Genomic DNA, 24,032 nt, shown 5'->3' on the forward strand with positions numbered 1-24,032 from the left:
CCTTGTACCCCTCTTTTGCCTGAAGTTTGGGGGAGCTGGCCTCCCAAGAACAAAGGCCATTAGGCTTCTCAGATTTGCCCTCTGCTAGGAAAGAACCACACCCCCTTTAATGGGCAGGTTCCCAGGGCTAATTACTAACAAGCGGGGTGCTCACGCCTCCTTTAATTAAAGGAGAAAATGCCCTATTAGGTGCAGAAGATTCAGGGTCATCTTATGAACCTGACCTCCTGCTATATGGTCAGGAGGCCCCCATTCTACACCACAATCCTTGGTGCTTCCCAGCTTTCTCTCACTGCTGAGTGTATTTGCACTAAATGCCTGTGGCACTGGATACAGCACTGGAAATGCCATGTGGATGTCACAGAGCTGTCCTTCCCGGAAGACTGTGAAACTGTGTCATATTCCATGTGCTACAAGAAGCCAGCCTGAGTCTGCTACAATCACCAAGATGAGTATCTAGTTGGAAATACTCAAATTCTCTAAAAATTTCTTGAAAGAAATCTCCAAAAGGGACAGAGGAAAGAGGGGGAAAAAAACAACAAAAAAAGGCTCTGCAAGGAATGGTAATAGCTACCACTTATGAGAGCCTGCTACGTCCAGGGTGTTTTTCATATATTATCTCATTTAATCCTTCTAGCAGCTGCATGAGTGGGTGTCCCCATTTTACACATTGAGAAACTGAGGCTCAGAGATCCCAGAGACTTGCCCAGGCTCACAAAGCTTATAAGTGGCCACGTTGAGATTGGAATTCAGGTCTGCCACCATTGCCCATGATTTTGTTGCTATACCCACTGAATTTATAAAAGCATTTCCTCAAAGAGTATCTTCAGTGTGTATTAAATGTCAGGGTTGTTGATGGTTGGGCATCTATGGTACAGCCTGGGCACTGGGCTTTTGCAAAGCTCCCCAGCTGATTCTAAAGTGTGGCAAGGTTTAGGAACCCTTGTCCTAGAGTGGGGGTCAGCAAACTGTGGCCCGCAGGCCAAAGCAGCCTGTTTTTGTATGACCCATGAGCTCAGAACGGTTTTTACATTTTTAAATGGTTGGAAAAAAAATCAAAAGAAGAATATTTTGTGATACGTGAAAATTACAGGAAATTCAAATTTCAGTCCCTTTAAATAAAGTTTTACTGGAAGACAGTGACGTTCATTCATTTACATATGGTCCTGGGCTGCTTTTACTCTACCAAGGCAGAGTTGAGTAGTTGTGAAAAGAGACAGTGTGGCCTGAAAGCCTAAACTATTTACTATCTGGCTCTTTACAGAAAAAGTTTGCCAATCCCTATACTAGGGTTCTTACGAACAGCTGGGATGATAACCACAATTGAATGTTCCATTTGACTTTATTTTTGGGCTATGTTTTATGTGTGTGTGTGTATATCTATCTGTCTATATCTATATCTATATATTTTTCTTTCCCTTCCTCATTTAATGCTAGCACTTCTTGAAAAGTGGGTAGAGGTATAAGGCCAGATCTTGTGCCCGCCCATCAAGCAGTTAGCTTCAAAGACCCTCCTGCAGATTTCTGCCTCTCTCTGCATCTTTGGTACTTAATTCTCTGCAAGTTCCTGTCAGTTCCCATCCAACCTTTAGCAAACAGATTCCAAGGGCACTTCTCCCATAACCTGCAGGTGGGGGCTCTGTGCTTGCGGGCAGCTTCCTTCCTCCTTGGAGCTGTCTGGAGGCAACAAGGAGTCCTTGAAGCCTCTAAGGGTCCTTCAGGAGGATTAGGCATGGCCAATAGGGCTGCTACAGTGATAGGACTCAGGTATCTCCTGGCCCCTTTGTGCAGAGGCCTGGAGCCCCACCAGCCCAGCAGCCAGGTTCCTTTGTATGCAGGCCAGGGTTGGTCCACTATCAGGGGGAGGTTGCCAGCAGAATGCTCTGAAGGCCAGGCTTCTTAATCTCATTAATATCCTGATTGTCTTCCCCAATCTAGTGGCAACTGATGGGGTGGTCCCCACAAGATAAAATGACCTTCAAATTCAACAGATAAAAGAGCCATCAGATAAAGTCCCTACGAAGAAGGAGGATGTTGGAGCCATGTCCGATATTGAACTCCAAGTCAATATATAAGTGTTTCCTAAAATAGCAGACATTTCAAGGCAGGATTTGTTTCTCTTGTTAATTGAAATAATCTGTTACTTAGGCCAATGAGACATATTTACTATGGGACCTTAGCTGTGGAGATGAATATTTTTACAGCTGCCCTCATAAACCCCCTCCCCTTGTCTGCTGCCCAGGGAGGGGGCGGAGCTCCAGAGGTGAGCCGAGGTGCCTGCACTGTCTCAGAAGCCCCATTAAGTTGTTAAGGCATTTAGTGCCCCAGACAGTGCCGACTGCAAGGGCAGTTCAAATCCCCACCCAGATGGGGATGGGACTGTGAAAGGGGGGGCTCTGATTTCTTCCCTGGGTGGGGCACAGAGTCCACCTTGGTCAGGGGCAACAGTTGGAGGGGGAAGCAGTAAACCAGCCAGACTGGGAGACTCCCACCCTCACCTCACCTCCTCGGCCATGTTCTCCCAAAGCCTCTTTGTCATTCAGAGGGGAGCAGGAAGAATGTGGGAGAAGAAGGGACTGTGAGGGGATTCTGTGTGTGTGTGTGTGTGTGTGTGTGTGTGTTGATTTTCATGCCTGAAAAGTTCTTAGCATCTGCATAAAGCAAAGAAAGATGGACAGTGTGTGACAGCTCAAAATGTGTCTCTGCCTCTCACTAACTAGATGAACTAGGGCAAATTACTTACATTCTAAGCATCTCACTCTCCTTAACTGTAAAATGGGGATGAGGACACAGATGGTTTCTAAGTACCAAGGTTGTTGTGAGGATTAAATGACATGATGCTTGTAGGTGCTCAGCCCAGGGCCTGGTATGCAGGAAGCGCTCAATCGACACTAGCTGTGATGGTTATTCACAGTTAGTCAATAAACCCTGCCACTGAGCACTTTGGAGATTTCCTTGGGTCCTGCAGATTTCAGTATCAGGGAAAACAACAGCAACCATCCAGATATCCTGGCCCAGAGTTTGGTTTGTCTAAGACCCAGAGTTAGATTCCTGCAGGTGACTTGGGAAGAGATGTGAAAGGGAATGAGGGGGAAACAGGAGGCAGGATTCTCTGGTTTCCAAGCTCTGATCTGACCATCAGGGTAATCAAGTCCACTGGGTTTGGAGAGAGAGAAATAGAGTTCCAAGGGGGCGAGGAGTAGGCAGTCACAGAAATAAATGTCTCCTCTTAGGCAACAAGGCTGTGGTTCAGGGGGTCTGAAGGTTATCCTGCAAGGGCTTCTCCCCTCTGTGCCTCACTTTCTTGCTGGGAGAATGAGCCCCCATCTCCATCTCCAAAGGTGATATGAGAGGGAGGAGATTATGCGTGGGGTGAATGAAGACCTTCTACCTTTCCCTTGCTGTTGCAAGGTGGCCAGGTGAGTTAGCTGGAGGTGGCCAGGTGAGTTTGCTGCAGACTGGAGCAAAGGGTACAGTGAGCAAGGCCACCACAGATGGTGCAGCCAGATCCCATGGCTTGGGCCAACTCTCGCCCAGCTTCCAACCCACGCCAACTTCCTCCTCCTCTTCCAGCCGATCAATACGAGCACCAGTCTCCAACCAGCCCTTTTCCTTGCCACTGCCCTGCTCTCTGACCTTTTGGGGGCCTTTCTCTTGATTCTACTCCAGAAAGGAGGTAGGGGCCATCACTCCGGGCCTTCTCAATGGCCTCAGAATGGGCTGTCACGGGGCCTATAACCAGGGACAGCTCCTGCTGGCGAGAGCTGGAATGGGGGGGTGCAGATAAAGGCCTTCCAGGCTGAAGATAAATGGCTGCCTGCAGCCTGCTACAGTAACTTCAGGCCCCCAAGAAGAGCAAACAAAGGGTGTCCCTGTGACACTCACTGGAAAGATGAAGGCCCATCAGCGGCAGCCAGGCCGGTTCAAAGCCCCAACTTAATTGTCAATTAAGCATGCATAAGGGAGACAAAGCCATGACAACCCTAGGCTGCATGCTGGTGTGCGATTGTAAAGCCGGGAGGGGCGACGCTGACAACAGCTGATTCTGCTGACGGTGTGCTTGTAGGGCACCTTGTAACCAATCAGCTGCTGACAGAGGCAAAGGGCTCCTCCTGCCACTCCTATTGTGCCGGACATTCCAGGACCAGGGTCACACTGTGGTCATCGTGGGCAAGTGGGCCACAAGGTGCTAAGTGTGGCTGGGAAGGACGGGGCTCAGAGAAGGATGCTCTCCTCTCCAGGAGGAGGGTTTGAGGAAAAGATTTGTCTCTGAGGTGCCTCCAGTCCTCCTGGCTCAGATGCTGGTGTTTGGAGGGGAGAGAGGGAATGGGGTGCAGGGTGAGGCGACTGGGGTGTCCTCTCCCCAGCTCAGCCTAAGGGGTTGCTAGTGCTGTCTCTGGAGGTTGGCTTCCCCTCGACCACCACAGAGCTCTTTTTGTCTTCTGCACCCAGTTATATTTTGGGCTTGGTTAGAGACCACACCTTGGTTGAAGGGACCATGATGGGACATGAACCATGAGGCTCTGCAGAGGCCTTCCCTGAGTGCTGGCCTCCAGCCTGCCATCTGCCCAGCCCCAGGTGTGTTCCCCAGGAGCCCTGTCACAGCTCAGGTGCTGCCTGCCCTGGCAGCCTGAGATGGCGGGGACGCAGGCACCGATCCTCGCATCCTGCACCCCAGGCACCAGCCAGCTTCCAGTCCCAGGGCCAGGACACATCTCACTGCCTCTCAGGAATAACGCCCCTGTGTGTGAAACTGAAAAGGAAATACGTTTCTGCTGCCCATCATTCTTTCTACTGCAGCTTATTTAGTTCTCTGTAATAATAAGAGTAATGATGATAGCAGTTATGGTTTATTGGGAAAGATGTTGCTTACATATTCTCTCATTTAATCCTCCCACGGACCCTGTTAGGTCGGTACTAGTCTCTATTTTACAGACAGGAAACTCAAACTCAGAGAAGTTACGTGAATTTGCCACGCTTCAGTTAAAGGAATTAACCTGGCTGGTTAGAACCAGGATTCAAAACTAAGTCCAGAGAATCCAGTCCCTGGGCGTGGACAAGGATGATCTTGATGAACCTCGAGTAAAATTAAGGTGGAGAGGAAGGCAGCCTCCGAAAATACAGAGTGTCCCATAATTCTTGCTCCATAAACAGCAGTCTCTCCCTAGAAAGACACACGCAGCCCCCAGAGATAATCTTGATCTCTAGCTGGTCTGGGGACTCCACACCAGCACGATGTCTCCCCAACTAGATGATAAGCCCCCGAGGGCAGGGACGTGTGTCTCACTCATCACTAGCACAGTGCCGGGACTTGTTACACACTCAGTGCACGTCTGTGCTGCGGGAAAGTCCAGAGTGGGAATCAGCAGGCCTGAGTTCTAGCCCCTGTTCTGCTACCATCGCTCTGTGTAACTCTGGGCCTCAGTTTCCTTCTTTGAAGTCCCTCCCAGTTCTAATTTCCATGCTTTTTTAAAAGGCCAACATTTCTGGGGACCCCAGAGACTCCGCTTCCAGGGGGATGTGCCTTCTCAGACTGATGAGAGGGGTCTTGAGGCTGCCTTTCCCACCCACCCTGCCCATCTCTAGTACCTGCTCCTGTCCCTCCTGCCCCAGCTCTCTGTGTCTCCTGTCAGTTGACAGAATGCCTAAGCGAACGACCCCGTGGTGACCTCACCACAGCCCCAGCTTGTCAGAAAGCTGCTGGGCCTTTGTGTGGCCTGCAGGCTCCCTGACTTTGGTGTGGAGATCACAGGTCCCAGCACAATAGCCATTGTCTTCTCAATAATGCCCCTTGCCCCAACCACGCCCCCCGCAGCTCCCAGAGCCAGCTCTGTGGATCACTACCGGCGCAAGGGCTCCAGTCCTGCTCAGGGCCAGCCACATGTCGTTTGCCACCCGCCTCTGAACCCTGCTTCAAATTCCCAAATTTCCAACAAGGGGCTAAGTTACTCTGCAGTCAGGCCACTGTTGCTCTGGAGGCTTCTCTGTCTCTCAAGAGCAACTCAAACTTTCTCCTCGTGTGGCTGAGCCCTTCCCTTCTGAGAGCCAGATCTTGAGAAGCCCTCAGCCCCGGCCCAGCCTTCATGCTGGACTGAAGGCTTCATTCAGGCTCCCAGAGACCCTTGGAGAGGTCATGCTACGGGAGGGCACAGTGTGGAACAAATGCTTGGATACCGCCCAGCTGGTGGCTCTGAGTGGTCCCCCAACACTTAGGCCAGCTCCCGATCTCAGGTCTCTCCCAGCAGAAGGGCAACCAGCAGGTGAGGTGATGAACAGGTTTCAGAATCATCCCCCAGTTAGAAACAGTGCTTGGCTCTGCTTTTGCAAGCTCTTCCCCAGAGCAGGCAGGAGACCATGTCACACTCTGTCTACATGGGAACCAAGTGACCTCAATAAGCATGCCCATTCTGGGAAGCCAGCTTTCCTGGAAGAACTAAGTCCTGGGGCAGAAGTGCTCACCCCCAGCCTAAGCCTGATGCAGTGGTCAGCATATGGGGTGCTTTCCCACAGTGAAGATGGAGGATTCGGTGCTGACAAGCTCACACCGCACGGCAGAGGGTCTGGCACCCAGTAGCACACAGCAGGTACAACTGGTTTTGGCTAACTCATATCTGCAAAGATTTCAAATGACTGACTCCATCCCAACTTGGATGGAGAACAGAAGCCAACAAGCAGAGGCTGCCAAGAGAGGCCCCTGGGCTCCTCCTGCTGGAGCTGGACAGAGCCCTGGGTGGCACATGGATGGGGGTGGAGGAGGTGACCCCTCTGCCTGTAGTTTGGACCTATATACCAGTAAGGCAGGCATCTGGGTCTAATATGATGGTGGCACTGACCTGCTCACTGAGTCAGCAGACGCCCAGGGAGAAGAAAGAAGGACTAGAGAAGAAGGGGGCGAAGGGCTCCCTGAGGCCGAGCAAGGACTCAAAGGAAAACTGACCACAGCCACACATTTTCACGAGGATATTCTGGCAATGGGAGGAGGCCAGGCCTAGGACCAGCCCAAAGCATTTCCAACTCTGCAAAGTCTTGACCCAGATGAGACCCATGGGGAGAAGCAGAACGGTGGGGCTGCCGAGGCCGTGGGGCCTGGGCCCTGCTTACCTGTCAGCTTGTTCGGAGGAGAGGTGCTGGGCTGGTGGTGAGGGGAGCCGTGGGAGAGCAGGGGGTTCAGGCTGTGAGTCTGGTTGGAGCTATAGGCGTCCATGGCCAGCTTCTGCCGGAACGCCTCCTCCTTCCTGCGGTTTGCAAACCAGTTGTAGACGCGGACCTCAGTGACCAGGTTGGAGCCCAGCCCATGGGCCTTGGAGGGGGAGACGCCTCGCTGCAAGCATTCTGCCCTGAGAACGGACGGAGGGAGACAGTGAGTGGGGGTGGCCAGCAGGAGGTTTGCTGATGTTTGGCCCCAAACACGCAATCGCACTGGTCTTGTTAGGAGTGCGAAGAGGCCAAGGATAGAGTGGGAGCCTGGGGAAGAGTCTCTCCTGAGAAAAGTCCCGCCCGTGGAGTCCCCTCATGCTGATGGCTGGAGTGGGGCCAAACACAGGTACAGAGCAAGCCCTGCTGCCCTAGGCTGCCGCTGCGGCTCCTGAGTAAAAGTCAGCAAGCCAAGGGCAGGAAACTCCAAGGGGCAGGTGCAGACTGGGCCTCCTGACATCTCCTTATGTTGCTATCCTTCCAACCCTACAAATGGCAAAGTCTGACCCTTCAAAGCACTCTCAAAAGACTTCTGGTCTTTCAGGGTTTGGACGCCCCGAAAGGGAACCAGAGAAACCAGATCCTTTATTGCCACAGTAGGAATCCCCTCCAAAGGGCAGGCTGGGTGAAGTAAAAGGAGGACATGTAGACGTGGCTGGTCTCTAGTTTTAGCATTGCTGAGGAAACCCCAATGCCAGGCGTGAGAGATATTCTTGGGCACCACTGGATGCTGGGGTGCTTCTCGTTAGCAGGCGGACAGAGCACAGCCTGAGGACTCTGTGACACGTACAGGCTGATCGTTTTGCCTCCCCTCTTCTTGCCTGACCTCCCTGGCCTCGTCCTTTCACTGCCAGAGCCAGCCCAGCCCAAGACAGAGAGAGAGCACACAGGTCTTGGCCCGAGCAAGGAGCAGAGTTTTTAGAAAGTCAATGTCGGAGTCAGGGAGGATGGGGCAGGAATGAAGCAAAAAGAGATCTCAAGGATTTCTAATAGTTTTCTTTAAAATTATACGTAGGGTTAAGATACAAAAAGAACTCTAATCAGTGCGGGCAGAGTGAACTGAACAGACCCAAGCAATTCTTATTCTCCTGCCAAGCTTTCTTTTGGACCAATGGGTGTACAGCAATTAGTTGAAGTCAGAGCCAGTCTGTGGCTAAGGGATGGTTTTATATAGAGGTTACACATGATTCAAACTCCACTGGCATCATATTTTAGGCCAGAGCTCTCCCGAGTGTCTCCCCTGGAATAATACAGTTCATGGGAGTGTCATTAAGAATTAGCCAGAAAAAAGACTCCATGGTCAACAACCGATTCAATGGAGCTAAGGCAGTTTCTTGACTGTAAGACTTCTCAGAGCTTTTCGTATATTAACATATGGCGTGACTCCCCAAGAGGAAGCACGCATATGATGTTTCTCAAACTTATTAGTGACTTGAAATTAGGGTTCTGTGGAACACACTTTGGGAAACCCTGCTTTAGTCACACTTATCTGGATAACCAGTGTCTCAATATCCTGGGACTGAGGGGATGGATCCTGGGTCCATATGCTTGCCCGCCTGCTCAAGTGAGCTTCTGGTGGTGTTACCTGTTGCATTCCTCCACTAAGGCCTCCCTCTCTTCCTTGCTGGGGTTCTTTTGCCGGTCGTAGGCCTGGTACAAGATTTGCTGGGACGCGGGCCCCCATTTGAACCGGTTGCGACGCATCTTCTTGTTGGTGGGCTCAGAGCAGGCGTCATCGGACTGCCCAGGCCCCTGGCTCTGTTGACTGAACTCTGGAAAGAGAAATAGCAGCTGATCCTGACTGCTTTTGTCTGTCATATTTCCAGAACTCTGGACTGTCTGGTTGAATTCTGAAAAGAGAAAGGAGTAGATTTGATAGGGTCTGTAGCCTTCACTCGGCAGACAGACAGACAGATAGACAGACAAAAATACCTTTATTCCTCTCCCCTAAGCTGTGTGATCTGCCGTTATTGCATGTGGAAGTGCAAAGGGGGGCCTTTCCTTTCTTTGAAGGAGCTCAGACGTAGCCAACCATTGTTTAAGGGCAATTTATTATTTTTTTTCATTGGCTCACTGGCCCTCAGACATGAAGCAAGGCTCTGACTCCTGAACTCTTGTATTTTGATGTCAAGGGGATGAGCTCAACCCCGTCTCCAGTCCAGAGGGAAAATGCTCTAAGGTACAATTTGTCCTTTGATAAAATATTCAGAGAATGAAAATAGCTCTCCCCACCCATACATGTAGATCTAGCCTAGTACCTGCATTATAATGTCGCGCTCTTAGAAAAAGCCCCAACGCAAAACCTTCTAACTACTGCTTCGAAATAGATATAACCAGAGCTTCGTACTGGGAAGAGAAGAAGCTCTTTAGACCTCAGACAATTTCAAAGACAGCGGTATGAGTGTGTGTGTGTGTCCAGAGGTCCCTTTATGAGGGAAACAGCCCAAGAGGGGAAGGCCTTACAGACTTGCGTACACATTGAAAGATGGCAAATGCAGAGGGCTGCAAACATAGGCCCTTACCAGGAATGGCATTTTTTTTTTTTTTTTCCAGAAAGATCAGCCCTGAGCCAACTACCGCCAATCCTCCTCTTTTTGCTGAAGAAGACTGGCCCTGAGCTAACATCTGTGCCCATATTCCTCTACTTTATATGTGGGACGCCTACCACAGCATGGCTTTTTGCCAAGTGGTGCCATGTCCGCACCCAGGATCCGAACCAGCGAACCCTGGGCCGTCGAGAAGTAGAACATTCGAACTTAACAACTTCACCACCAGGCCGGCCCCCAGGAATGGCATTTAACATGATGGAGAAGGATAAGTGCAGATGAAATGATGCTGTCTGTCTGGTCCAATTCCCAGGGCCAGGCACATAGTGACCCTTAATATATTCTTGTTGAATGAATGACAGAAAGACAGCAGCTCGCCCCCTGGGGATACCCGAGCCTATATGGTTTAAATGAGATTCGATATTCACTTGTGGAAGAAGAGAGCTTTGTTGTTCTCTTCCTCTTGTCTGCATGAAGCAGAGTTCATCAGGGTGATTAGTTCCATTTTACAGATGAATAAGCATAGAGGCCAAGCACCCTGCTGAGCAAGGACACACAACAGATTCATTTCCCAACTCCTGGTCACCCTGCTCTGGACCTTGATGTTTTTCTTTCTTGGTTCCTGGAATCACTCCTGCACGTCTCAGGGACAGCTTGGATCCCAAATCCTCAAGGTTCAAAGTCAGGCTACTATTTAATGTTTGAATCCCCTCTACACCCCTCTACCACGTGGTCTTGTCATCTATATACCTCCAGCAATGGGGAACTTACTACTGGTCTAGGGATCCATGTCCATTTTGGTCTGTCACAAGGAGCAGTGGGCCCCTAACCAGCCTAGACTTAGGACCCCAGCTGGGGTGGATCGGGCTTTGTTTAACCAGCTGCTGATTGGCCACGTTAACGAGCAGTCTCCCCGGTAGACAGACTGAACACAGCACAGGGTCCTTTGATTTGGGCCCCATCCACTTTGGATGATTCTCAGGCCATGAGGGCTCTGTTTTCACTGGTTCTCAACAATTCCTTTAGAACCTGAGAGAGTCTCTCCCAAATTTACCGGCAGGAAGGCACTGACTCAGTGAGCTAATGTAGGGCCCCAGCTAAGCTACTTACTTCCCCGCTCTCTCAGCTTTCCCATCTGTGGAATGGGACAGGGTGAGAACCTAAGGGGTACTAATTAATCTTTTAGAACATCTACCCCTAGTCAGGATGACGACCACAATGACCCAAATTCCTATGTGCTTTCACACCCCCTAAATTATTTGTTCTTCACAGGAGTAATCTAAGTGAGTTATGTCAGGGACAAGCAGAGGGGGAGAAAGGAGTTTCGTGTTCAGTGGGGGTCTGTCTCAGTGTCTTCCCTCCTCCCTGTGGCCCTGTGGCATCCCCATAAATAATAGCCAAAGCCAGTATGGATGATCCCAAGGACCTGGGCTCCATTTGAGGGTCTTTGTTTGTTGTGAACAGATATAATAACGTTTATTGAACCATTTCTATGGTGAGGTATTATACAAAGTCCCCTAACTGTCTCCATCCCATCTAATTCTCACAACCTCTCCATGTGAGAAGTTTTGTTATGTCCAATTTATAGATGGAGAAACTGAGGATCAGGCTGGTTGAGTGACTTGCCCAAAGTTGCATGGACTTGGGGCAGGAGCCAGAATGAGAGTGCAGCCTGTAGACACTAAGCCTCCTAACCAGCAGCCTATGCATCACCTCTTGCTAAAAACTCCACTCAATACACCCACAAAGCCTTCAACTCAGCCTTAGGTGGAGGTAACAAAACCGACTCCTGCAGTTTCGTTTGTGGCAGTTGTGAGACACACTCCCAGCTGCCCACAGTTTGGGGGGCTACCTCTGTGTCTTGGCTGCCTGGTGTTCAGAACCAGTGCGTGCCAGGATCACCCAGGCTGACTTGCCTTCAGGTGCTCAGAAACATCCAGGTTCTACCCACTTCAGGGTCTCGGCCCTAGCCTCTCTCAAGTTTTGAAGAATTAGACTGCCACATGTCCTCCAGCCACCACCAACTCTCCTCCACTTCCGTCCAGCTTAATGTTGGGGTTGGGGGAGACAGAAAATATTCCTTGCTCATAAAAATTAGCTTGGAGAAGTTGGGTTCAGCAGCCTCCTTATAGGCTCAAGAGCCAGCTTGGGCAAGGAGATTCTGTGCGTGTAGATGGGCCCATGAATATTACCATTTATTATTTTTAGTTTTTCAAGGAAATATGAAATCATGTGACATCTTTTCAAAATTCTCCCCCCCCCCGCCGCCTTTCTTCTTCCACCCACTCCACTCACTTGTGTCCTTCTTTTATTTATCTCACTTCCTAATGTTTTCCCCTTGATTTTGTGTATGGTATTCATCCTTCAAGACTTGGCTCAAATGTCACCTCCTCTAGGAAGCCCTCTGTGATGTCTCCAGGCAATTTAGCAGTTCCCTGCTGCCCCTTGTGTATATCTTTATAACAGCCCTTAGCAAGTGGCGTCATCGCTCATTCAAACATCTCATCTTCCTCATTAGCTTGTAAGTCCCTGGAGAAAAGGAGCTGTGTATCCCACAGCCCAGCACTGGGCTTGGCTCCTATTAGGCACTTACATAGTATTTACAGAATGAAGGAATCTTTCTTAAGCTTTGTCTCATGTGACTTTCAAACAATAATAATAACAACAACAATAAGAAATCCTTTGCAGAAACTGTCACAAGCTTTTGTAAAATGTCCCTTCTCGAGCATCTTGAGAAACTTTCTAGGACTTCTGTCTCTTTAGAAGCTTCCAGTTGGCCTTTCCTGCCTCCTTCTCCTTTCAGGGGGAGCTCCCAGTGAATACACGGAGGTAGCTCAAGCTGGAGATGCCACATGGGGCTTGGACAGGGGTGCGGGCAGGTCCAAAGTGTTCTCTGGCCTTTGGAGACTGTGGCTCCTGAGAATTTTCTTGGACTTTCCAGGAATTACAGAGAGTTGCTTCATGTCAGAAACACAAATTCTTACAGACCTAGCCACCATGGATGACAGATCAACCTAGAGTTTGAAAAGGGCCTCCTCCCTATGCAGCAAAGAGCTCTCGCTTCTTCTAATCTATCCTTTAATGCTTCCAACAAAGGACCAAACAACCACAGCATAAGATGAATGCCTGGAACCTTCCTTTCCACCATGAAGGCCTTTCCAGCCCACAGACATTGAGACAATAAATGCTGAAACAATCACTTGAGCAGGGTGTGAGAGAAAACAAGAGTGATTTCAAAAAGTGGCCATCCAGTGAGAGGGAAAAAACCCAACCCAGAAAGTGGTGGAAACTAATATCTTGACAAGAACAGAGAAGGCCACGGCCCAGAGGATAGAGTGTGGGGAAGAGTGAAAACTCCTACAAAATTCTCCTAGGGAAAGGGCTAAATCGAAATAATTAAAGAATAATGTAAAGGTATACTTTCCTAAAAACAAAACAGTATGTTATTCATACTCTTGTCACTCAAATGCAGTTCAAACTTCCCTGGACTTCAAAACAAAAATCTCTCAGAATTATTGAGTGGAAGAGATCTTGGGCCAGAAAGGAAATTTGGGGATGGAAATGAGAATGAGGAGAATTGACTGGTCAGAGTTCCAAAGGCAGACAATTTCCCTGTGTCCTGCCGCAGCCAGAAGCAGCTTCCTCATTAGACAGGCTCACCAGCCTAGGTCCCAAAACTCTACCAATTTTTGTAAATGTAAGTAAGCACTTTTAATTGCTTCAGAACTCAGTTCTACTCCAGACCTTCCCAAATAACAGGATCAGGTTCTGAATAGATCTATGCATACAAACACCTTCTACTTTTTATACTCTTTACAGAGGGCAGGAAAATAACAGTAAAGTGATCAGTATTATTGACTGCTGTGAAATGTCTTTTTTGGAAACTCTGTTCTGTGGTCATGTATCAAGGGGAGCAGCTTGGCTTACTTTGGGGACGATATTCCACTGTTACCTACTTAGTTTCAGAGAGAAAGCTGTTGGGAGAAGGGACCAAAAAAATTCAAGGTACACTGCACCCACCGAAGGACTCGTCAAAGCAACCGGCTGGGTAGTAAGGGATCATGGGAGAAGAAAATGACATAAGCCAACCCATTGTACAGCAACCTGACCGCCAAATCCACCTTCTAGCTTCCATATATTTGCCAAGTGCTATGCAGGCCTTCCTGATAAAGGAGAAACTGAGGCATCCCACAGGGGTCAGAATTAGGGCAAAGGTCGCTCCAGGTTGAGGCAGAGGCAGGATTAAAGCACTTACGTCGGAGGATCTCCCGTTGCTTTCGGACGTACCAGGTGTACAGGGCGGCCCGCTTCTGGGTCTTCATAGGGGTGCCCTTGTTGAGATGCTGGGAGAGATGTGACTGGTTCAGACCGGTGACATCGACCACCTCCCTCTGGGGGATGTTGTGTTGCTGCATGTAGCCCTTGATCATTTTCGCAGCCCTCCAAGGGTCCTCACTAGACAGATAAGCAGATGGTTAGGACGCTGGTGGAAGATGCCCGGGGAGAAATACTCTCTTTCTAGGGGTTTTACCTAAACTCTGTGCAGAACTCTGCTCCTCACCTATATCTCCGCCTGTCCAAGCTACATCCTTGGCAGAGATTTGAGAAACCATTATAGAACCTAAACGAAAGAGAAGATGAAAGCTCGTACATGGCACACTCCAACCCTCCCTTCCCAGATCAGGAGGGCCAAGATGAAGATTACTTCTCGTCTTCAGGAACGGGAAAGCACTACCAGCACTCTCTGTGGTTAAGCAGAAAGGAAAGTTCTTGTTTTATTTGGCTTTCCTTTATTTTCTTGGAATGTGAGGGACTTAAAAGGCAGGAGACCCACTGGAAAGTGGAGATGTCATTCACCTGGGGTGGGCTGGCTGATCCTACGAGGATAGGAGGTAGCCTCAGTTTCTAAATTCACCTAGACATCTCCCACATTATTTTCCTTCTGAATGGGTGTCTCACTTTTTTGTCTTATAAAATAGGGGCAAAACTTTTGTGTCCACCTCTTGAGAAGAAAGGAGGACTTCTTAGCTGAATGTTGAATGGTTTGCAGAGTTTCAGAAAAGTTTTAAGAAATACAGTGAAACGAGTTTTAAGAAATGCAAGGGAACTTCCTCCCTGGGATGGAAGAATCACTCCGCCGAGGCAGACAAGCACAGTTGAAAAAAAAAAAAAAACAAAAACTCCACAGCCCCGCCTCCCAAATAAAACCTAATGGGGATGAGTAATTTCAATTTCTGAATAAGATATTAAAGACCCCAAATGCCTCGTTTTTGCTCTATTCTTACATTTCTCCTCTGATATGATAAGAGTATCTGGAAGGCAATGTTTCTCATAAATTTCAAGTTTGGAATAAGAATATGGTTATACTTTTCATTCCTCTTAAACACAGGCATGCAAAGAGCTTTAGAACAATGCATTAGTGCTTTTGAATTTTATTTATTGAAAATGTTTTCAACTTTGCCAATATCTTTTCTTGCTTATTGAATAGGTGACTTAAAAACGGAGATATCCTTTAAAACAAGAAATTTAAAAAATAACGCACAGTACAGAATAGAAGTATTAAAGAAACAATACATCCACACAATGTATTTAATGCAGCTACATATTTAACTTAAAAACAGCCTCCTTTTACTGTATGTTGTTGTATATACTATTCTGATACAACACGAAAAAATGAAAGGAGAAATTAGTTTCAGATGAAAAAATAAAAAACAGTATAAAGCTGTGCCAAAACAGATACAGTGTTGCAAATGAAATAACCAACTTATTTCTAAATGGTATCTATAATATGTCAAATAAAATTAATTTTGTTTAATGGATTTAAAAATCTAGTAATTAAACTAAGATATTTTGTAAGCATTTGAATAATTCTGATTATTTTAGCAAATCTTTGATATTAAATTCATGAGAACACAGGCTTTGATAGAGATGTTTTTGAGAAACGTAAACTTTTTAGATGAATTGTATATAAGTTAACGAATTTCTCAAGTATTTATAAAGGTACTTCCAAGTAACACAACATTTTGAAGTAATGACAACAAAAAATGAGAAAACGCGCTACAGTTTCAAATATGGAGAACGCACCTCGACTAAGAGAAAAATAATGTAACATTTTGGACATACCCGTGCAAACATTAGCGGTCATTTAAAAACTTATTACTGGCGAATATTTCCACTGATATTTTCAGGGTGGAAAAACACTTTCGACAGATACGAACAATTGCTTCTAAAGTTAGAAAAAGTATTTGGATTTTCAATATACTTTTAACAGACTCTATTTTTGATTTGTTTCTTTACCTGTGTTCATTTGGTTTCTAAGAAACCTAGCAAAATAGCGTAATGTTCTTAGAGCGAAAGGTTCCGTGGAAAGAGTAAATTAGCTTACCAGCTGGGAAGGTTTAAAAAAAAAAAAAAAGCCCAGGAAAACCTTCTAACTGTAGCAAACCTTTAAGCCCGCATTGAAGGACTAGAGTTGGGGGTAAGATGGCGTAGGTACACCTTTCCAGCCCTCTGATCATAGAATTCACATGTATTCACCGGGAAAAGCCTGGAGAGCAGGTTGCGTTTCTTTATTTGAAAATACAGCTCGTGTTCAGGGGTCCCACCCGCGGTAAACACACGGATCGGGAGAAGCGCGCCGGGCCATTGTGCTCAGAGCGCAGGTGTCAAACGCCCGGCCGCGGCGCCCGCCTCTCGCCGGCCCAGCGCGCTCCTTCTCAAACAATGCCTTTGCTGCCCACGAGCAGAAAAGCCCTGGACCCCGCACAGGTCGCCACGCGGTGGGTGAGAAGCCGCCACTCTGGCTTCTTAGGAAGCAGCCAACTTTGCAAACGCCCCCCCCGCGCCAGCCTAGAGGCCGGCTCCCTCCTGGAGCCCGGGCCCGGGCAGCAGGCGCGCGGGCCCCATCTTCCTTTCTATTCTAGCCTTTCTGTTCCAGGACGCTGCAGAGCGTCCAGGCGCTCCCCAACGTGACTTTTCTTCTTTTCTTTCCGCCTTAGGGGAGCAGGGTGGGCAAAGGAGGGAGTGGGAGTGTCTGGCGCTCAGGAGCCGACTGTGCAGTGACCTGGGAACCGCTAGCAATTTCTTGAAAAATTACTTTAATAAAGTCCGACCACTCCCGAAGGTGGGGGAGGGAAGGCAGCACCCGCTTGGGCAAGCGAGAACAACCTCGGGGTCTGTCCCGCGTCCCCACCCCAGCGAGGGTCTCGGGCCCCCGATGCCTCCCTCCCCGCCCCGCTGGAGCTGGGGCTTAGCAGAGGGAAGAGGGCTGAGGTCCCGGACCCGGGCCGGGCCTGGCTCTGCGCCGGCCGGGCCTGCAGGTGTCGGCCGCCCCGGGGCTGCGCCGGCTGCTCGGGCGCCAGGGCTGCGGGCGGCGCGGGGGGCTTGGCTGGGAGCGCCCCGCAGCGCCGTGCGTGTGCGCTGGGAGCGGCGGGCAGCCCCGCGTCGGCGTTTTGATTTCCTTCCCCCTCTAAGCCGGATTTACAGCTTCACCAATGAATAACCCGCCTCTCTTTTCAACCTAATCACGACTCTTTGTGTATCTTTCTGTTGATGATTTATAGAAATAAATTAATAACACCCTAACTCCACGTGCTGCAGTTTATGTTACATCTCTGCGGCGTCCAGCCCCGCGCAGGGCTGGGTGCGGAGGGGCGCACTAGGTCGCCTGGGGTTTTCCAGACCATCCCAGAGCCCGGCTAGAAAGCGGGCTCTGTGGCCAGGAGGATGGGCCTAGGCCCCGCGAGCCCCCAGTGGCAGGCGGCGGGAGCTCGGTTAGTCTGCCAGGCCCTGGTCGACCTCCAGGCCGCCCCGCGCCCCGTCCTCTCCCTTCCGACCCCTCTCACCTTCCTGCGCCCTAACCTCGGCGGGGCAGAAACCGCCGCCACTGGGGAAACCGCGGGGGAAGAACCCCAAACCTACGTCTTGTAGCAAAATACTTTTGGGGGGAAAAACCTAGAAGTCCCCTTGATTGTCTCTGCTAGAGAGTAAGCCGCAGGCCCCCCAAAAAGCAAATTCAAAGGCAAGGTCATATCCCATCCCAAACGGCCGCTGCGGGCGCGCGACCGAGGCTGCCCGAGTCCCGGGGCGCGACTTCGGTCCTGGCCCTGCCTTGAAACCGCGGCGCTCAAGTGTCCGGGGCCACGCGGGGGGCTCGGTCCTAAAGCACAGCGGCCGGGAGCGTTGTGCGTGCGGTCTAGGGAAACCGCTGGGCTCCTTGGATAATTAGTAACCAGCTGTCAAAGCCCTAGGCCGGTTGGGGAGGCCCAGCGAACGATCCGGGACCGGTAGATAGCCAGCCAGCCAGCCTGCCTGAATTCCCCGGGGACGCCAGGGTGTAGGCGGCGAGATTGCGACCAAATCCGCCGCGAACTGGGGCGATTCGCCCCTGGCTTGCTTAGATCCTTGGTTTCTTTTGCCCCTTGCGGGTCTATCCTGACCTTACAACAAGCAAATATTTTCTTTTGCAAATCTCAACTGGCTTTGGAGATTCCGGGTAATCCAGGGGCGTTGCATGGGCGTTGCAGATGGGTATCCCCACCAGAGAACTCGCCCCCTAGACCCCCGCCCCGGGGGTCGCCTGTCCCTCTGCAAAGAACGGCGGGACGCTGTGCCCGAGGTTGGCCTGCGTTTTCCTGGGCCGGAGAGACGGCGCTTGGAAGAAATGCGTGGCATGGGGCTCGCGCGGGCCCGAGCCTCGTCTCCTGGGAAATCACCTCTGTTTCACTGCACCCACTCACACCTTCAGTCGCGTGGGCAAACCTCCCTGCAAAGGGCTCCGCAGCTCGGGGTCTCCGAGGCCGAGCCCCAGTCCGGCCGACAGGGCCCCTCGGGTCCGGGCGCTGGCCTGGGCAGGGGGAAGAGAAGCCTCAGGGCTCCGGCCGGCCGGTTGAGGGATTGGGAGGGGTCCAGGTGTTGGGAGAGAAGCGGAGCGCCCCCCGGGGGACTTCTCTGGTGGGAAACAGGCTTGGCAAGGGCGGTTCGGCGCGGTGTTGCTCAGGCACAAGGCCCTGGGCTCAAGGGGCTCGGGAGCGCGCTCCCCACCTCGGTGGGCGCCTACCTGAGCATCCGGTCCACCTCCGCCCGCTGCTCCGCCGCCTCCTCGGTGTTGAGCGCCTGCAGCTCCTTGAGGATGGGAGGGGTGTCATAGTCGTCCCCGTCCTCGGAGCCCTCGTCCCCGGACAAGCGGCCCTTGGCGTGGCCGTTCGTGAGAGTATGGAAGACAGGCTTGGTGTCGGGCTCGGCACCGCTCCCAGGGGACAGGGGCAGCGTCTCCAGCTTCACCCCAAAACTCGGAGACGGCAGCAACTCCTCCAAGGCCTGGACCAGCACCTCCTTGGTGACCCCGGAGCTCAGCAGGGCGCTCAGGAGTTCTTGCTGGAGCGACGTGAGCTTGGACACCATTTTCCAAGGACAGAAAAAGAAGGGGGTGAGGGGGTGGGAGGGTGAGAGAGAGGAGGGTGGAGGGGAGTTTCACAAGCGAACCTTAAGTCCAGGAACCCCCCCACCCTTCAGCCTCCAGACACCTGTTACTCCCCGGGGTCCCGGAGTCTCCTCCGAGAGGAGTCAGAAAACTTCTAACTTGCCATGATCGCCACCATTAGGCCATATAAGATATGCAAATTAGTGGGGAGGGCCGGCTTTCGGCAAGATGCAAATGCTGGTGGGGAGGGGGAAAACCGAGAGAGAGGGAGAGCAAGAGGGGCAGACGAGGAGAGCTAGAGACCCGGGCCGGGAGCGGGGCTTGCCAGGGTCCATTGTACTCACGCTGGGGGGCTGAAGACCTTCTTGTACTGGTTCTTTCTATCAGCCAAACTTTAGCTGACCTTTGGACTTGTTAAGCAAGTAGTTGGCAGCCTAGCGTGGAAGGCGCAGGGGCTTTTCCACCGGCTGCGGGTTCGGCTTTAGCCTGGAGAGAAGAAGAAACTGTGCTTCGGGGTTCAGGTGAGAGCTGGAGGAAGTTGGGGTGCTCTGGGGAGGAGATGGAGGAGGATGCGAAGCGTAGAGACCCTCCGAGGCGTCTCAACCGACGCAGCTGGTGGGCCGGGAGCCAGCCTGGAAGAGGAGAAACCGACCACTTGGGAAGGGACGCGGAGACCTGGGAGAAGTGGGAGGTGTTAGGCGGGGTGACCGTGGATTACTGGGACCCCATTTAGTTCTACCCGGGTTACCGCTCTGTGCTCACCAACCGGGTCCGCCCTGAGAGCGTAGGCGAGCGGTAAGGAGGCCCACAGAACCCTTGGAAGGAGGCGCCGACTAATTTATGGCCAGGGAGTGTAGCCAAAGTTAGGTGCCCCAGCAGCGAGTGCAACAGCACCCAGCCTGGCCAAGCCAAAGCCGCGGGGAAGCTGGACGCCTAGCACGCTCGGGTTTAAACCCGGAATATCAAAGCGCCTCTGCTTTCGGGGCAAAAGTAGGATGGCGCGGCCTCCTTTCCAGCGGTGAAAGCAAGGCTTGGCCTGGAGCTGGATGGACAGCTGGAGCCGTTTGTCCTCCGGCCCACTGATTTCTGGTTTCTTCGCAGCTCCAGAACACGGCGGTCCCCGGGGCCAGGGACGGCGCTCTGCAGGCGCGAGGTCACGGCGGCAGTGGTGGGAGAAGGCGCGAGTGGACAAGGCGCCGACAAAGCTGCGGAAGGAAAGAAGTCTTTTTTCCACCCTGGCCTGGGCCGGAAAGGAAGCCGGGAACCGTTCAGCGCGATCGGAGTTTCACTCGCATCCTCCCCGGGCGCGGGGGAGGAAGGAGGCGAGAGGCGCGCTCAGACCTACAGGCTGGACCTGACTTGCAGACCAGGGGATGGGGCTTTTTAGGATCCACCGCTCGCAGACCCATAGCTCCTGGAGCAGAGGGCACCCTCTTCCCCTCTCTAGGCCTCAGTTTCCTCATCTGTAAAATACTGATACCTACAGTGCAGGGGAGGGGCATCGTATCCACGGAATGAGACCGCCTGTGAACTCCTTGGTGTGATAATAGCGTTCACAGTTTTCAGTCTCGGGAGGCAAGAAGTCAGTTCCCAGTAGTAAAATCTAACCCCTCTGGAGTTTTAGGGTTCTCAGAACGAGGCCCATCCAACACTGGGGTTGCAGGGACTGGGAGATTAGCGACAAAAATAAAAAATCAGCAGGGAATTTGCAAAGGCGTTTCTAAGCAAATTCTCCTATCTTTCCCACCTTTAAAAGATAATTAGAAGGAAGTTGGGGTTAGTTTCGGAAGGCAGGAATTTCAGCGTGGGGAGGAAGGGTCAGCACTCTCCTCTGCTTGGTTCAGGATCAAATCCTTGGGTGTATGAGGGCTGAAACTCCAGAGGTGATTGATCCAAGTCAGGCAGCTAAGGAGCTAGGCTGCCTCTTTTTTTTTTTTTTTTTTTTAAAGATTTTATTCTCTTTTTTCCTTTTTCTCCCCAAAGCCCCCCGGTACATAGTTGTATATTCTTCGTTGTGGGTCCTTCTGGTTGTGGCATGTGGGACGCTGCCTCAGCGTGGTTTGATGAGCAGTGCCATGTCCGCGCCCAGGATTTAAACCAAGAAAACACTGGGCCGCCTGCAGCGGGGCACACAAACTTAATCACTTGGCCACGGGGCCAGCCCCTAGGCTGCCTCTTTTAAGTACAGGGTCTGCTACAGATGCTTGGGCCACCTGTGCTGGAAGCAGAAAGAGGGGGAGTGGCTGTGTGCATGGAGCCCTGGGGGAGGTTTACAGTCTCTCAGTCTCTCCTTCCCTGAGAACTCGGGGTAATAAGTTCATGGAAATGAGGGTCCTTCATTTCCCCTTATTGTGTCTAGTTCGGTGTGACTATGGCTGGTCTTTGCCCCTCACAATCTGGCCCTCTGCGTACCCAGCTCCCCTCAACTGGGATAATGAAGTGTTTAGAGTAAATGTTCCTGGAGAACAATCTCTTCTTCTCTGTCTCTCGCTTGTTATCATGATAGAAGCAGTCAAGTGTAATGAAGATCATTTTCTGTGTTTCGCTGGGAAAACCCATTAAAAAACCAGCAATCACTTCCCTTTTAACAACAAAGCTTTGATTTGTAGTTCTAACTACTGTGTGCCCAGTAACTTTCAAGCTTCTTTATCTTTCAAAATTCAGGTGTCAGCAAACCCATTGTTCCCCCTACCCCAAACCAACTATATGAACGTACAGGAAGTTTAACAGAGTACAAGGAAACTTCCTATGAGTGTCCAGGTATGTCTTCCAGGTAATCTGGTTATGCATATCCAGCAACTTCCTGTAATCTTCCTGCCGGGATCTACCTTGTACAACCACCTGGGGTAATATGGGTGCTCACCAAGTAACTGTAGCTATAGATCTGTGAACAGATTCAATGCCTGCCCCAGCATATGGAAATTTAAAAAGTATAGTAAGTATCCTAGCAGATAGTCCTTCAGGACGTGGGGCATAAATGCTAATTAGATGAGCTATTTCATAAAAACCTTTGGTTAAACTTCCCCAGATAGAAGAAGCAAGCATACAGTTGAAATACTCTGTCTATGCTGCCCACAGGATAAAGTGGTGATGGACTGATACACAGCCCCATTTTAGAGATGGGAAAATAGGACATTTGAGGAGGTGGCTTGGAGTTGCTGGGGTAGGTTGATGGAAGGACTGAGATTGGAGCTCTGGACTTCTGAGCAGGGCTTAGGATCAAAGAGCAAGGCCTCCAGCTTTTACTGCTTTTGGAGATGGGAAGTTGAAAAGGGGGGTTCTGTGAAGGACAAGTGGAGGATCCAAAGCGGAGAATAGGGGGCAGACATCGAAGTGAAACAGACCTAAATTGGGTCTCACATCTGCTTAACCAGCTGTGTGACTTGGGTGCATTATATGATCTCTCTGATCCTCGGTTTCCTTAGGCAGAAAATGATAATAATACTCTGTGAAGATTCAATAAATTAGTAACTGTAGCTTCCTGGAATACGACAGGCTCTCACATGTTTAGAAAGAAGAAGCACCTTGTGAAAACATACAAAGAAATGAGGCAGCTGATCTCTTTGGACTCTTTTATTCCCAGCTTGTTTTTTTTAAGTTACTGAATTTGAAGACACCAATTTAGATTTTTCTGCTCAAACAGTGAATCTGCAGTTCAAATCCTAAGATGTTCTATGGGAAATGTAGTCCCTGGTGTAAGATAATTTAAAATCCAGTTGGCTCATCACTCTATGAAGGTTTTCCGAGTGCCATCTTGGAAATTTCACAGAACAGCAAATGCGGTTCCCGTGGAGTCCACCTCTCCTATAACTTGGCAGCATAGGTGATATTCCTTTTCCGTGCTTGTGCGCAGTCCTCCCCCTACTTTCCATGGTTAGCCTGCTTTGCTTACAGCAGGGAGAGCCTGGTCCTCTCCATCCTCTGCTGCTCTATTCTCCAAGGCTTTCCCCTTGATTCAGGAGAGTCTCTAGAAGGCTTCAAAATGAAATCATCTCTAGAGTAAAACAAAAATAGTGCCCTATCCTGGTCTGAAGAAGGTGGGGAGCCTTATTGTTAAAGAGCAGCATTGTAGCCTGGAGAACATTCTAGACTGCAGGATTAGGAGCCTGAGGTTCTAGCTCTGGATACAACACTCCTTTCTGGATGATTCTTCACCTTCCCAAAGGCTTTGGTGAGCACCTTCTATGGGCCTCTGATTCCACTTTTGAAAAATGACCATGTGGTCTGGATCACCACTTAAGTTCTCTAACTTTTTTATGACTTGAAATTCCTAAGTGGTCCTAAATTACCAGGGTGTCCATTTCCAGGCCTTTGGGCAGATGGTCCAGGAGCTCAGGCCAGACCTCTGTGTAGTGCTGGACATGGGACTTTTGAGTAGCTCATGAGAAAACACACCACGGACAGTAAGTTCTATGAGAGCAAGGACCATCTCACATCTTACTCTTCAATACCTGGAGAGGTGCCTGATACATAGCAGATGCTCAATAAAATGCTTGTTGAATAAATGAACAAGTGATCGTCTCTGGATGGTGCCATTAAGGATGATTTTTGTTTCCTTATTTATATTTCTCGATTTTCCCAGTTGTCAGGAATGAAGTTGTTGTTTAAAAATAAATATCTTGCCCAGATCCAAAAGAGTATATACTGTGTGATTCTGTTTATACAAAGTTAAAAAGCAGGAAAAACAAATCCATGGTGATAGAGGTTAAAATTGAGGTTGCTTTTGGGGATGTGTCCACAGGGATGGGCAATGAGGGAATTTTCTGGGGTGCTAGAAAGGTTCTATAATTTGATCAGGATGGTAGATACATCATCAGCCTACACATTTAGGATCATGCATATTGCTGTAAGTTATAACTTAATAAAAAGTA

At 50.1% G+C, this 24,032-nt stretch overlaps 1 protein-coding gene and 1 long non-coding RNA gene across 7 annotated transcripts in view; one reads left to right on the forward strand and one right to left on the reverse strand.

Moving 5' to 3' along the window:
- Nucleotides 1-19,790, reverse strand: part of HNF1B (HNF1 homeobox B) — a 52,265-nt gene extending 32,475 nt beyond the window's left edge. For 2 of the 6 annotated variants that reach the window (XM_008526654.2, XM_070562468.1), the window contains exons 1-4: nucleotides 18,799-19,516; nucleotides 13,996-14,195; nucleotides 8,780-8,966; nucleotides 7,102-7,337 (exon numbers count right to left, since the gene is read on the reverse strand). In XM_008526654.2, coding sequence (XP_008524876.1) covers nucleotides 7,102-7,337; nucleotides 8,780-8,966; nucleotides 13,996-14,195; nucleotides 18,799-19,142 — 967 coding nt within the window. In that variant the 5' untranslated portion in view covers nucleotides 19,143-19,516. Of the gene's footprint in view, nucleotides 1-7,101; nucleotides 7,338-8,779; nucleotides 9,045-13,995; nucleotides 14,196-18,798 lie in introns of all 6 variants that reach the window. The other 4 variants (XM_008526653.2, XM_008526650.2, XM_008526651.2 and 1 more) reach the window with 4 other exon arrangements.
- Nucleotides 19,420-23,796, forward strand: LOC139074087 (uncharacterized). The gene is made up of 2 exons (XR_011523470.1): nucleotides 19,420-19,682; nucleotides 20,263-23,796. It is a non-coding gene; the product is annotated as an uncharacterized lncRNA (long non-coding RNA).
- The last annotated feature ends 236 nt before the right edge of the window (nucleotides 23,797-24,032 follow it).

The sequence above is a fragment of the Equus przewalskii genome, chromosome 10, assembly GCF_037783145.1.
Source record: "Equus przewalskii isolate Varuska chromosome 10, EquPr2, whole genome shotgun sequence".
Lineage (NCBI taxonomy): Eukaryota > Metazoa > Chordata > Mammalia > Perissodactyla > Equidae > Equus > Equus przewalskii.